Source organism: Capsicum annuum, chromosome 11 (genome assembly GCF_002878395.1).
Source record: "Capsicum annuum cultivar UCD-10X-F1 chromosome 11, UCD10Xv1.1, whole genome shotgun sequence".
Classification (NCBI taxonomy): Eukaryota; Viridiplantae; Streptophyta; class Magnoliopsida; order Solanales; family Solanaceae; genus Capsicum; species Capsicum annuum.
The window spans coordinates 10,658,135-10,673,552 of record NC_061121.1 but is presented as its reverse complement, the minus strand read 5'-3'; the positions used below and the strand labels follow the sequence as shown (position 1 = coordinate 10,673,552).

General features: G+C 39.3%; 1 protein-coding gene across 5 annotated transcripts; it reads left to right on the top strand.

The window, feature by feature from the left end:
• Positions 1–48: 48 nt before the first annotated feature.
• On the top strand, positions 49–14,149 carry LOC107848123 (protease 2). Of its 5 annotated transcripts, none has more exons than XR_001667822.2 (12): positions 49–586; positions 4,540–4,703; positions 7,181–7,403; positions 7,488–7,632; positions 7,719–7,928; positions 8,781–8,915; positions 10,825–10,953; positions 11,479–11,894; positions 12,289–12,505; positions 12,960–13,153; positions 13,301–13,627; positions 13,737–14,149. XR_001667822.2 is itself a non-coding variant. In XM_016692806.2 (11 exons), exons 1-11 carry the CDS (start codon positions 201–203, stop codon positions 13,488–13,490), a joined length of 2,409 nt encoding a protein of 802 aa, XP_016548292.2. In that variant the 5' UTR covers positions 49–200; the 3' UTR covers positions 13,491–14,149. The 5 variants fall into 5 exon arrangements, 2 of the variants coding, with proteins under 2 accessions (XP_016548292.2, XP_047255432.1); XR_001667820.2 differs by having other exon boundaries at positions 13,301–13,647; positions 13,743–14,149; XR_001667821.2 differs by having other exon boundaries at positions 13,301–13,647.
• Positions 14,150–15,418: the final 1,269 nt, after the last annotated feature.

Sequence of the window (15,418 nt, the reverse complement as noted above, 5' to 3'; positions counted from 1 at the left end):
TTACTATTATATTTTCTAACTTTTAAAATACCCTATTTCTGAAATAGCATGTCAAACTTTATTTCTTTTAATTTTAAAAATATCCAAATAAAATAAATATTTGATTTTTATGACAAACGGGTCCTAAATCATTCCAAAAAACTACAAGGACCCTTTTGACATTTTCTTTTTAACTCCACCCCTACCCTTTGCCGTCAACAATGGCTTCCTCAGCCTTTAACTCAATCAAAAAGACCAAAATACCCTTTTCTCTAAACTCAATTTTCTTCAGAAAAAAATCTTCCTTTTTCTCCACACTAATCAAGAATCACCATAACCAAATTCTTCCTTCTTCTTCTTCTTCTTCTCCACCAGTACCAAAAAAAGTTCCTTTTACAGTTTCTGTACATGGGGTTACGTGGAATGATCCTTACCATTGGATGAACAAAACCAATGATCCCGATTTTGTCAAATATCTTCAGCAAGAAAATGCATATGCTCAGTGTTTTATGAAGGATACTGAGGAAGGGCAAAAGGGTCTTTTTTCTGAGATGATTAGTAGAATGCCTAACAAGATTTCTACTCCACCTGAACTATGGGGTCCTTGGTTTGTCTATGAACTTTGTTTTCTTATCTTATTTATGCATGTTTAGGTATGAAAATGTGGTAAAGTGTTTGATTTTAGTGTTATTGAATCCTTCGTTTTAATTTGTTTGCTGGTTTTGACTTATACGAAGTTTAAAAATGTAAAAATTCCTTTTCTTTTTTAATAGTTGTTGTGTTCAGACAAGCTTGCACGTAAATTGACTAGTTCCACTAGAAAGTAAAGAATGATTTTTTTTTCATAACTGTTGTGTTCGGCAAGTGTTACAACCTTGTTATGGTCCATTGCAAAGTCCCACATCGGTACTACAAAGTATTGGTGTATTGGTGTGGGCTATTTATAGCCTTGAGCTTTCCCACCTTAAAAGCTAGCTTTTGGGGTGTGGTTCTCCTAAGGTTGTAACTGTGGTATCAAAGTCGCCCATCACCCTACGCGCCCACCGTGCCTGGGATGGTGACGCCGGTATGACAGTTTTCGGTCGGGGCTAGCAATGTTTAGCACACAACCATCAAGGCACCTGGGCACCTGACTCGAAAAGGGTTACCTAGGATGGTGACGCTGGTATGACAGTTTTCGGTCGGGGCTAGCAATGTTTAGTACACAACCATCAAGGCACCTGGGCACCTGACTCGAAAAGGGTTACCTGGAAAAGAGCTACTTATATAAGTAGAGTGAAAGCTACCCAGAGTGGAGCCGTCGAGGACGACGGATGCGGAGCGTGGTGGTTTGTTATGATCCCTTACAAAGTCCCACATTGGTACTATAGAGTTTATATTGGTGTGGGGTATTTATAACCTTGGGTTCTCCCACCTTAATAGCTAGCTTTTGGGGTGCGGTTTTCCTAAGGTTGTTACAGTGGTATCAGAGCCACCCATCACCCTTCGCACCCACCTTGCCTGGGATGGTGACGCCGGTATGACAGTGTTCGGCCTGGGCTAGCAATGTTTAGCGCACAACCATCGAGGCACCTGGGCACTGACTCGAAAAGGGCTACCTGGGAAAGAGCTACCTACATAAGTAGAGTGAAAGCTACCTAGAGTGGAGCCGTCGAAGACGACAGATGCGGAACGTAGTGGTTTGTTATGATCCATTGCAAAGTCCCACATCGGTACTACAAAGTATTGGTGTGGGGTATTTATAACCTTGGACTCTCCCACCTTAATAGCTAGCTTTTGGGGTGCGGTTCTCCTAAGGTTGTAACAGTGGTATCAGAGCCACCCATCACCCTTCGCACCCACCGTGCCTGGGATGGTGACGCCGGTATGACAGTGTTCGGCCGGGGCTAGCAGTGTTTAGCGCACAACCATCGAGGCATCTGGGCACTGACTCGAAAAGGGCTACCTACATAAGTAGAGTGAAAGCTACCTAGAGTGGAGCCGTCGAAGACGACAGATGCGGAACGTGGTGGTTTGTTATGATCCATTGCAAAGTCCCACATCGGTACTACAAAGTATTGGTGTAGGTTATTTATAACCTTGGGCTCTCCCGCCTTAATAGCTAGTTTTTGGGGTGCGGTTCTCCTAAGGTTGTAACATTTGTTATAATCCATTGCAAAGTCCCACATCGGTACTACAAAGTATTGGTGTGGGGTATTTATAATCTTGGGCTCTCCCACCTTAATAGTTAGCTTTTGGGGTGTGGTTCTCCTAAGGTTGTAACAGTGGTATCAGAGTCACCTATCACCCTTCGCGCCCACCGTGCCTGGGATGGTGACGCTGGTATGGCAGTGTTCGGCAGGGGCTAGCAATGTTTAGTGCACAACCGTCGAGGCACCTGACTCGAAAAGGGCTACCTGGGAAAGAGCTACCTACATAAGTAGAGTGAAAGCTACCTAGAGTGGAGCCGTCGAGGAAGATAGATGCGGAGCATGGTGGTTTGTTATGGTCCATTGCAAAGTCCCACATCGGCACTACAAAGTATTGGTGTGGGGTATTTATAGCCTTGGGATCTCCCACCTTAATAGCTAGCTTTTGGGGTGCGGTTCTCCTAAGGTTGTAACAGCAAGCTTGCACGCACTTCGACTAGTTCCACGAGATGTTTGCCACCTCCACTAGCAACTAGTACTAGGTAATACTAGGTAACTGTTGTATCCACCAATACTAGGACAGATAAGAAAAAACCACCTAGTGTTTTTGTCGTTGCTGGTTCTCGAGACCTCGTGATTCTCGCCCACTTCATTGACCACTAGGCCACTTCATCTCCTTTTCTCCACACTAATCAAGAACCACCATCACCAAAATCTTCCTCCTCCTTCCCCGTCAGTAGCTAAAAAAGTTCATTTTATAGTTTGTACTTGGGGTTATGTGGAATGATCCTTACCATTGGATGAACAAAACAAATGATCCTGATTTTGTCAAATATCTTCAGCAAGAAAATGGTTATGCTTAGTGTTTTATGAAGGATACTGAGGAAGGGAAAAAGAGTCTTCTTACTGAGATGATTAGTAGAATGCCTAACAAGATTTCTACTCCACCTGATTTATGGGGTCCTTAGTATGAAAATGTGGTGAAATATTCATTTTAATTTGTTTGTCTGGTTTTGACTTGGTACAGAGTTTGAAAGTAAAGAATGAATTTTGAATTTCTTGTTTTAATTTGTTTGTCTGGTTTTGACTTGGTACGGAGTTAAATTGAGTAAAGAATGAATTTTGAATCTTCTGGTCTATACACTTTTGTTTTTTCAGCTTATTTGTGTGCATGTTTGGTATGAAAATGTGGAAAAATGATTGAATTGAGTATTGTTTAGTCCCTTGTTTTAATTTGTTGTCTAGTTTTGATTCGATACGGAGTTTAAGAAAGTAAAGAATGAATTTTTCTTGATAATCGTGGTGTTTGGGCAAGTTTGCACTGCACTTCGACTAATTTCATGAGATAATTGTCACCTCCACTAGCAACAATTACTAGGTAACTTTATCCACTAACTCTAGGACAGATGAAAAGAAATCACCTAGTGTTTTTTCACATGGGGTTATGTGGAATGATCCTTACCATTGGATGAACGAAACCAATGATACCTGATTTTATCAAATATCTTCAGCAAGAAAATGCATATGCTCAATATTTTATGAAGGATACTGAGGAAGGGCAAAAGGTTCTTTTTGCTGAGATAATAAGTAGAATGCCTAATAAGATTTCTACTCCACCTGAGCTATGGGGTCCTTGGTTAGTTTATAAACTTATTTATATACATGTTTTGGTATGAAATATGGAGAAATATTTGATTTTGACATTATTGAATCCTCGTTTTAATTTGTTTGTTTGATTTTGACTTACACAGAGATTAAGAAAGTAAAGAATGATTTTTTCTTGATAATCGTGGTGTTTGGACTAGCTTGCAAGCGCTTCCACTAATTCCACGAGATAAATGTCACCTCCACCAGTAACAAGTACTAGGTAACTCTATCCACCTAGTGTTTGGAGTTTTTAGTTACCATTGAGACCAAGTTGAGGAGTCCAGATGTGCACTCTCAAATTTGGAGTGCTTATTTGTCGGTTGAAGCCAAGTTTGAGTGTTTTGTTTATGCATTATGCCTATAATGTTTCCATGTATCAAACATTGTTGTTCACTTTTGTTTATTCGCGTAAAAGTAATCCCCTTCATATGTTCCTTGTACAACTACTGTTTTTCTATATGAACGAGATTTAAGTCTATGTAAAGCCTATTACATTGTGTACAATCTTAGGCTTGTTATTTCTTAGTCCTTGTGTTATGGAGTAAAACAAGCCTACTGGTATTAAGAGTTTGTGTAACTGTTGTGTGAACTAAGTTGTTTAAAAAATTTCTCTGAAGTATGTACTGTATGTTCTGAAGAATGAATAAGGGCTTTTTGTCATATGATCTGCTACAGGCTGCATTTGGTTTAGCACATGCATTGGTATGTATATTGGTTCTAAATTCCGTTTCGAGAATCTAGCTCTTTGTTGGTTGACTATTGGTATGTTTTTGGTTGTTAACAGGTTATACTATCAGTACATTCCAGAAGGGAAGGAGTTTCCAGTATTATGTAGGAAATTGGCTGCTGAGAGCAAAGGTTGGATGAAGACTCTATCGAGTTATGTGATTGGCGTTTCTAAGGAGGAACAAGTTCTGCTTGACTGGAATGAAATTGCGGAAAGATATGGTATACCATTTTCATATTATTCCGTTAACAATGTCCCTTTGCTCTTCTTGTTTCTTTTTCAAGCACTTATAATCAATTTCCCATCCTTGTGTGTTTTTGTACATTCCTGTCATTTCTTTTCATCGAGCATTTTTGATTTTCCGGTAGAGTGTTGGTGGAGGACGGCCACATTAAGAATAGATGGCAGTCGTACTTTCATAGGCTCTTGAATGACGAAGGGGATAGAGCTATTGTGTTAGGGGAACTGGAGCACTCAGAGGAGTGTCGGGATTTTAGCTACTGTAGACGTTTTAAGGTAGAAGAGGTTAGAGAGGCTGTTCGCAGGATGCGAAGGGGTAGGGCGACGGGGCCGGACGAGATACCGGTGGAGTTTTGGAAGTTCGTTGGAGAGGCTGGTGTAAGGTGGTTGACTGGATTGTTTAATGAAATCTTCAAGACGGCAAAGATGCCCGAGGCTTGGAGGTGGAGTACCATGATCCCGCTCTATAAGAATAAGGGTGACATCTAGAGTTGCAATAACTATAGGGGGATTAAGTTATTGAGTCACTCTATGAAGATTTGGGAGAGAGTGGTCGAGGTGAGGCTGAGACGGATAGTGTCTATTTCGGAAAACCAGTTTGGATTTATGCCTGGCCGCTCGACGACGGAGGCAATTCACCTGGTGCGGAGGTTGGTGGAACAGTATAGGGAAAGGAAGAAGGACCTGCACATGGTGTTTATCGACCTGGAGAAGGCTTACGACAAAGTCCCCAGGGAGTTGCTTTGGAGATGCTTGGAGGTGAGTGGAGTACCGCTGGCATATATCAGAGCAATTAAGGATATGTATGATGGAGCGAAAACTCAGGTGAGGACAGCGGGAGGAGACTCAGAGCATTTTACTGTCTTGACAGGATTGCATCAGGGATCTACTCTTAGTCCCTTTTTGTTTGCGTTGGTGATGGATGTGTTGAAGCGGCGTATTCAAGGGGAGGTGCCTTGGTGTATGCTTTTTGCAGACGATGTAGTTCTGATAGATGAGACTCGAGGGGGGTGTGAATGACAAATTAGAGGTGTGGAGGCAAACTCTTGAGTCTAAAGGGTTCAGGGTGAGCAGAAACAAGACAGAGTATGTGGAATGCAAGTTTAATGACGTGAGGCGGGAGAATGAGGTAGTAGTGAAGCTGGAATCACAGGAGGTATGTAAGAGGGAAAGTTTCAAGTATCTCGGGTCCGTGATCCAGAGTAACGGTGAGATTGACGAGGATGTCTCGCACCGTATTGGGGCGGGATGGATGAAGTGGAAGCTCGCGTCGGGGGTGTTGTGTGATAAGAAGGTGCCGCCTAAGCTGAAAGGCAAATTCTACAGGGTGGTAGTCCGTCCGGCCATGTTGTATGGAGCGGAGTGTTGGCCAGTTAAGAACTCCCACATCCAAAAAATGAAGGTGGCAGAAATGCGGATGTTGCGCTGAATGTGTGGGCTGACTAGAGGGGATAGAGTTCGGAATGAGACTATCCGGGAGAAGGTTGGTGTGACTCCAGTGGAGTGCAAGATGCGGGAAGCCCGATTGAGATGGTTCGGACACGTGAAGAGGAGGGGCATGGATCCCCCGGTTCGTAGGTGTGAGAGGCTAGCGTTGGATGGTTTTAGGCGGGGTAGGGGTAGACCGAAGAAGTACTGGGGTGAGGTGATTAGGCGGGACATGGAGCAGTTACAGCTCACCGAGGACATGACCCTAGATAGGAAGGTCTGGAGGACGCGAATTAGGGCAGAAGGGTTTGGGTCGCTAGTGTAGGGAATTACTTGGTGGGGTTTTTATTCTTGTTATGATTCCGTGTTCCATGTTTATTACGAATCTGTGTGCTTTCCTCTGTTTTCTAATACTTATGGGTGCCGTATTTATGTTATGTAATCTAGTTCTGTGCTTTACTATGAGTTTGTGTGGTATCTCGTGACTTGAGCCGGGGGTCTATCGGAAACAACCTTTCTACTTCTTTAGAGGTAGAGGTATGGACTGCGTACATCTTACCCCCCAGACCCCACTAGGTGGGAATACACTGGGTTTGTTGTTGTTGTTTTTCTTTTGTGAAATTGGAAGATGTTTTATGATCCCAGACATTAAAGGTCCTAATTAAACACTTTGAGTAAGAGTTAGTCTTAGATGGCTCAAATTCTTCACTTACTATTGTTTTGGTATGTTATTACAGTAGGCACTGAGATGTTTCCTGTTTCTTGAGAATGATAGAAGGAGAATGTAAATTATTTGTCGGGCATGTGTGTGTTGAGTTTAGGACTGAATCCGCTCTGAAAAAATATCCATATCATCATATGGAGCTTAACAGGAATACAGGATAATGAAGTGTTTAAATTTTAGAGAAAAGAAGTAGAATATTCTTATAGGTTCATGACATGCATGCAGATCATAGGTCATTGGTTTAGGTGTTTGTTAGTTTTAAAGAAAGCATTTCCATTATATTTTAATTTGTTATTGTTTTTGTAGGATATGTGCATGTGGGTACATGTCGAGTGTCTCCAGACCACAATTATCTTGCTTACACAATTGATGTTACTGGTAGTGAGCAGTTTGTGCTTCAGATTAAGGACCTCCGAAATGACTGCGTTCTGCCAACCCTGGGAGTTGAAGGGGTTGTTAGTGTGGAATGGGCTCAAGATTCTTGTACTTTCTTCTATACATTATCCGACCAGAACCAACGCCCTTACAGGCAATTCTCTACACTATGATTAGTTGATTACTATTTTAAATTGGATATTCGGATGTGTTATTACGTCCAACATTATGTGGCCAGGGTACATTGCGTAAAACTGGGATCAGATTCTGTTCATAATGTCCCATTGTTTGTTGAAAATGATTCCGGTTTCTGTGTGGATATAGCAAGTACAAAAGATGGAAAGTTTATTACTGTGAATTCTAATTCAAGAACTTCATCGGAGGCAAGAAATTTACCTCTACCACGGCATAGATACTTCTTTGTATTGGTGAGGATGTATTTTAAGTTTTGCTTGCTGTCTTATTGCAGGTTTATGTCATCAATGCAACCAATTTGCAGACTGGAATTCAAAGATTTTGTAAGCGTGTGTCTGGTGTACAATACTTTCTTGAACATCATCATGGCTTTTTCTATGTTCTCACAAATTCTCGTAATGTTGGTGAGGAATCTTCACCTTCGAGTGGAGAGTATTATTTGGCTAGATGCCCTGTTGAGAACTTGCAGTCAACCTTTTTGCAGGTATGTCGTCTTCCATCAAATAATGATTTGAGAAAGGGCTGTTCCTAATGATAAAACATTTGTACATGCATGAATATACAGCTTTCCAAACATTCTCCAAAAGCATTCTATCTAGTGGATACTTTATTTTGACATTTCTTTCACATATGCCTTTTAGGCTGATGAAGGATTTGTCTTTTCATCTGTTTTGAGCCGAGGGTCTACCGGAAAGAGTTTCACTTCCTTTTTAAGGCAGGGGTAAGGTCAACGTACATACTACCCTCCCAGACCTCACATGTGGGATGACTTGGTATGTTGTTGTTGTTAGACTGATGAAGGATTTGTACCATTTCTGTGTACCACATTCTAGTTAGTTGTTTTGGTTGTGTGATTTGAGGCTACATGCTCGTTCCCTGCCAGCATAATTATGATATGCTGGTTATTTGGCTCCTGAAGAAATATTTCACATAGTATTTAGGCCCTTTTTGGCCATGAAAATCATAATTTTCCGGAGTTGAAGTTGGAATTGGAGGTGGAGTTGTGTTTGGTTATGAATATAAATTGAAGTTCTTTTTTAAATTTGTGGGAGGAAGTAGGAGTGAAAAAAGTGAAAACAAGTAAAATGTGTTTTCACTTTTCCAAATACAATTTGGAATTCTCATGGCCAAACACATACTGTTTTCACTAAAGTGAAATAATTTTTCGGAAAAAAGTAAAAACTTTTCATGGCCAAACGGCTACTTAGTGTCAGCTTGTTTGCCCAACTTGTCTACTGGGCAAGTGCAATATTGAGTTACGTGAACAGACTTTTTAATTCAAGAACATTTATTTTCAGTTTTTGTTTTTTTAATCATCTGCAAGCGTTGACTGCAGAATATTATAGAACCCAGCAGAGAGATTTTCATCCAAGATATGGATATGTTTGATGAGCATCTGGTGCTTTTTCTCAACAAAGAGGGTTCCTCATTGATATGTTCTGTTGATATGCGAACGATCATCAATTGTGAGGTATACTCTTAAACTTAAAATAACTTTGTTCATCAATAGAACTTTGAATAACATTTAGGAGAAAAGGAACTCAGAAAGAGCTGTTTGATTAGGCAGAAGGTCTATGGACATGTACTGTACTGATATATCTTTTGAAAGCATGCTATGTTGACTGAAGAGCATTCCTTGATTAAATTTGCATAAGCATCAGATGCTTGATTAATGTGTCTTGATTTATATCACTCCCCATTGCTTGCTGATGACACTCAAATTACTCCTTGAAGGTATAAGCAGTCATCATCAATGTAATTTATCCAACAAGAGTTGGGGTCGAATCCTCAGGGAATGAGAACACAGAATTCAAACTCAAGTGTTAAGGAGTGACTAGAAGTTGGCTCGTACTGCAATGTAAATGAAACGAGAAAATAAAATTGGGGGTTTGCTTCAAACAATTATGTACTTAAGAATTTAATCGTAGTTGAATTGCAAAATTCAAAGTTTAGAGAAATAGAGCTTAAGTCAAGTGTAGAACGGGACTTGGGGTTATGCTATTGTAAGTGTGGGTTCATGCATGGTAATTGAACATTTGTATAGATTTAGCTAAAGGTCATGGGTAGGCTAGATTATGGGTATTTAGTGTTAATTTGTCAATCAAACACCAGAATCTCACAAGTGGATTCTTTCGAACAACTCACAAGTCTATTTGAACAATCTAAAACCTCAATTAGTATCCTTACGTCTAAGAGATACTATTAAATGACATGCATCAAGTTATTGTTCACTCCCATTCCTCAACCCCATCCCATTTGTCAAGGATGATAAGAGTTCTAATGTTAACTAGAGTTTGCAACCTCTAATTATAGATTAAAACATTGAATAGTAGTAAAACCCATGTCAATTAGCTAATTCGAAAGACAAATAAATAACACCGGTACAATAATCACAACTTACTCGAGCATAACTCCAAGCAAAGAAATTAGCTACTCCTCAGAGAGAGAAAGAGGAAAATTACCCAAATTCTCAAACCACTGCTCCATTACCAAAGATTATCCCAATATTAGACAGATCCAAATTCAATAAAAAAGCAAAAGAAAGTCACTAATTTCACTCTTAGGGTTTCACTCTATGTTTCTAAAGCTTCAAAAAGTACAAAGATGTAGTTCTAGAGCTGAAAACCCCCTTTTAAAGCCCCCAAATTCACGTTCTTCAATATTTACAAAATTGCCCCGGCACTGGTCACCTGCTGGCGCAGGTGATACTGCCTTTCTTCTTCCTTAGCCACCTGCGTGTGCAGCTCATGACGTGCGTGCGCATGTGGCCTCTAAGCCTCCCAGCTCCCAAGTGTTATTTTGAGCTCCTTTTCTTCACTTCTTGCATTCCTATTGACTCGTATGGATAGCTCGACCTCATATTCCTCCATTACCTGCACAAACGAGTTATATAACATGAGAATTAACAGAGAATAAGGATAGTTCAAGCTTAAAAAGTGTTAAGATGTTGGGAAATTGCCAACTTATCACTTGCCTAGGCGATTAAATGATGAACATCACAGTATTCCTGGAGAGGGAAAGAAGTTCCCTAACTTTGATTATTGAAATGAAAATTCCGAGGCAATGTCAGTCTGGCATGCCACATGAAGAACATTTTTTTCGCATCAATTCAGGGTTTACCATATCAGTTCTAAGCATTTCCATCCTTTACATTAATTTAATCCCAGGAATAATCAGTAGCTTAGGGCCTCGATGTCCGTTCTCTGAACCCTGACAACTAAAATTTCAATAATTTTTTTGTCGTTTCTAGTTCATCTATAACCAAGTCGAATTTGTGTTTTACTTTTTTGAGTAATTAATATGAGCCTTAAAGTTCCTTTTTATCCGACTGTGAAAGGCTAAAGTTGACCGATTCTTCTTAATATCTTCCTGTTATGCAGGAACAAATGAAAATTGATGAACTTAGCCCATGGTTCTTTCCTCTTCCCTCCGATATGTGTGCAATAGCTCCAGGATCGAATCACGATTTCACACTATCTGTATACCGCGCTGTTGTTTCTTCCCCAGTGGTAATGCTCGTCACTTTTTTCCCTTCCCTGGTGGTAATATTTAATATTGTCAATTGTCTTCAAATGATCTGCATTCTGTTGGTTGTCATATTTTTGCTTTACTATGTTATTCTTATTTCTTGTATCTCGACTAAACAACATTTTTGATTGATAACCATGTTTACATATTACTCCACTTTGAGGTATTCTCACTTTATTCCATGGAAAATTTTCTGCAGTCTCTCAGTCTCTGTTATATATTCTTAATATATCAAATGCTAACATCGTGCTGTATGGTATGAAAATTCATCTTGTTTCCCCATACTAAATCATTCTTTTACCAAATTGTTCTTTTCCTTTGAAGAAGAACCCAACAATCATGCCTCAATCCTAAACTAGTTGGGTTAAAGAGTCGTCAAGCATCACGAAACTAAACTTTTGATTTTTCCATTAGAAATAAACAAATTTGAGTTCTAATCAAGTATGACGTTTCTAGAATCCCAAGTACCATAATATGCTTCTCAGTGTTTCCCTTTTGAAATACAGATGCCTGATGCTATTGTTGACTATGATATGTCAAGAAGAACGTTCTCTGTCATTCAGCAAGAAGAAGTAATTAACATTTCCCACAAGACTAAGTACCACTCAAACAATGGAGAGAGAAGCAGAAATGAGCTTCTGGGCACCACTTCAAAGAAGGAAGACAACATTCAGAATAATGAAGTACAGAGATGGAGTGACTTTGCTGAAATTTATTCCTGTCAAGAAAAAGAAGTGATTTCGCATGATGGTGAAAGGATTCCTATAACTATTCTGTTCTCTCATAAAGCACATAAGAAGGGTCAATCTCCTGGGCTTCTACATGGATATGGAGCATATGGAGAAATGCTAGATAAAAGTTGGTGTAGCGATCGCCTGAGCTTACTTGATCGTGGTTGGGTGATTGCATTTGCTGATGTAAGGTACAGCTATCTTTTATTGTATGTTGGATATGATATTTGGCAATGCTCAAGAAAGCTTTTCACTGAGCATAGTTTGGCCACTGCTTGGGGGCTTAGCTAGTCAAGAAACTGCAAATTCAGTCACTCTGATCTCTTTATGCTCCGTCCTCCCAAAGAAAAACAAAGTAAATAAGTAGAAAGAGGAAAAAAAGAAATAAAAGGAATGTACAGGAAACTGTGATTTGATGCATTCCTAGTGGTAGGCGTTTAAAAGCATTTTTGAGCCACCTGTGTTGTTTTGGTTACTTGTGTTTGGTAGCTTTTCACTGATTTTCTCAATGCAATAGAAGTGGTAAAACTTTTGTGATTTAGTTTCCTTGAACCGTCATGTAGGTGAAATATTTTACTTGTGCAGGGGTGGTGGTGGTCCAGATCCTTCATGGCACAAGTATGGGAGTGGAATGAGCAAGTTGAACTCTATAAGTGATTTCGTATCATGTGGCAAGTACCTTCTCAGTGAGGGTTTTGTTCACGAACGTCGGCTGGGAGCTGTTGGTGTAAGTGCGGGAAGTCTTCTTGTTGCGGCAGCTATTAACATGTACCCTGAACTTTTTCAAGCTGCAATTCTGAAGGTAAGTGCCAACTTGGGATGCTTTAGTGTTCTTTCATATTCGGAAGTAGATTCATTGAATTGGATTCATAATGCATATTATGGTTTGATTTATTCTCCGAATATATGCATCTTCTTTAGCGGGATTGGAAACAAGAATTCTAAGTACCTTGGTTGGGGATGATATATACTAGATGCAGGCTGCTTTTGTTTTAAGTTACTCTCGATCTAAGAATGTTTAGTGTCTTTTGACAATTCTCTATAAGCCTAAAATGCTGCTGATCCTGAGGCTCGGCCTTCTGTTTAAAAGACTTCAGTATTGACATGTCCAAATGATTGAAAATTCTCTTTTTACAGTAATCTCCATGAGAAAGTTGCAATAATTAACTGTACCTGTATGTTCCCAAAACTAACTTGAACTTTTTTGTATGACGGTGATGCGTTGTAGCTGCTTATGTTTGTAATTTTCGTCCCAGGTTCCTTTTCTTGATGTGTGCAATAGCTTGCTGGATTCCAACTTGCCTCTCACTGTTTTAGACTATGAAGAATTCGGAAATCCTCAATTACAGGCCCACTTTGACTATATTTTGAAGTATTCTCCTTATGACAATATTCCTGAAGGACTTTGTTGTCCGCCGATGCTTGTGAAAGCTTCATTGAACGACTCCAGGTAATTTGTTCTCGTCAGCATGCAATTGTATAGCTGAAGTGCTAAGGCATTTTCAGCTTGTTAAGATTCTTTCTCTTGACATCTTTTTTTGATATCTTCATAAAAACTTCTTGGAAAGGATCGATATCATATCATGTCTTTATGCAGAGTTGGCGTTTGGGAAGCTGCAAAATGGGTGGCCAAGATACGAGATAAAACATGCACTCAGTGTTCTTCTTCAGTCATATTGCAGACAAACATGAGCGGAGGACATTTTGGTGAAGGTGGTCGTTTTGGGCAATGCGAGGAAGCAGCTTATGAATACGCTTTTCTGATGAAAGTCCTCGGGGAATCTTGAACTCAAATGCACCTTATGGATTTTGATAACGGAGGATCAGTCCAGTGCTGTTCTCCTAATGACTGAGAGACTAGCTGGAAAATGTTCACCAACTATACAGCTCTACATTATCCAAATGCACCCGGAAACTCTTCGTGGTACATAAACTTCCTGCTCGGTATGAACGAGAAAAGAAAGATGAACTTTAGACTAAGTTATCGACTAATCCTTTTAGCCAAATTCGGTTGATGTGCCTTTCTTTGCTAGTTGCAGAATGGTGTGGATCGCGAGACGAGCTGCAGAACACCAGAGGTTGACTGATGAGTTGAGAAACTGTGGAAATGACTCTGAAGGTGTTCCTTATGTTATAGTCACAACTCATAACCATGCAAGTCCTTGGACCCGTAAGTTCAATGATACATCGAGGTTCGTTGACCAGTGGTGAAGTGAAGTCAGGAATTTCGCTAAGCTTAATGTATACATGTTTATAGATACTACTGATATTCTACATATAGACGCAGTATAATTTTTAGGAGAAAGGTGTTCAACTGACCATACTTCACCTGCTGTAGCTCCATCACTGTGTTAAGCTGCTACGATATATTTGTACTATTCTTAATGCTGCTTCATCGGATAAATTCATCTAGTGAAAGAATGGAAAATATGAATGATTCAAAATAGCATGGTATAAAATTGCCTAATTATTACCAATCGAACGTCCAAACGTTTTCTTTTTTCTTTCTTTTGAGTTAGTGGAAAATTAGGGTGTCTACATAATCTTCTTCTGTGATTCATCGAAATAATGAGTCACCATTGCTATTGACACCTTTGAGATTGCCAAATGTGTTGGATGAAAATTTTACACAATGAGTTGATTTTGACCACTTATATTGATCTTTGTTCTTAAAATTCTTAATTGAATGAAATTTTATTCTCAATTTAGCTTGGAAAGATCTAATCGAATATCTTACTTAAACAAATTCCAACTTTAATTATTTGAGATTAATAATATATATTAGATAATTAGAATGATAATAAGGATCACTTTTAGTGAAAAGGTATTACGCCAATTTCACAGGCATAGAAGAAAGATCTTTATGTCAATTAAATAAACTAGTCAATTTATGTTCACTTTCGACAGTCGGGAAGTCTGTTAGCGGGACCACAGTCCAACTCAATGTGTTGCTTTACGGTCCTGCCGCTTTCTCGATCAACTGACTTCGTGCTAAAGACAGTTACTTGAAATTCTTCAGGGGTACACTTCACACCAACCCAATCTCGATAAAGAAAGATAAGATTTCTTATTTAAGAATTGAATGAGCTTGGAAAGATCTCGTTATCTACACCACAAACTAGAGGGATTAGTTTTACAATTCGAGCCTCATCATTAATATTTTGACCTGTTCAAATCATTGCAACGGCCTTGTTTGTGGTTAATACTATAAAGAAACTCTAGTTTAATTGTACAATGTCACCACTGGAGAGAAATAAATGCCTTGCCATTTTCTCTGAGACATCAGGACTAATGTGATCCTGAATTGTTTTTGGGATTTGATCTAGTCGCGGAAAGATACAACATTGCTTCATGTGTTTCACTACAAAAGTTATTAAATGATCAAGATTCTAACTTCCTACCAACACCTGGAGAGAAATAATCCTCGAAAACTTAAAAAAGTCTTTTTTTTTAAACCGGTAAATGTGTATTCCTCAGCATTAAGGATATGCTGGACACTATCAAAAATAGTTACATAAGAAAAACTAAGAGAGGAGAAGATACTTACAGAGATCTTAATAAATCTACAAAATGTTCTATATCCTCTAGATTTACTTCTTTACACCAAAAGTAGAAAAATACTATACAATTCCATTTAAGTTTCTGCATGGAATTGGATCTATCTTCATAGCACCTCTCAATTTTCTTTCTCCAAATTGTCCTCCAGATGCATTGT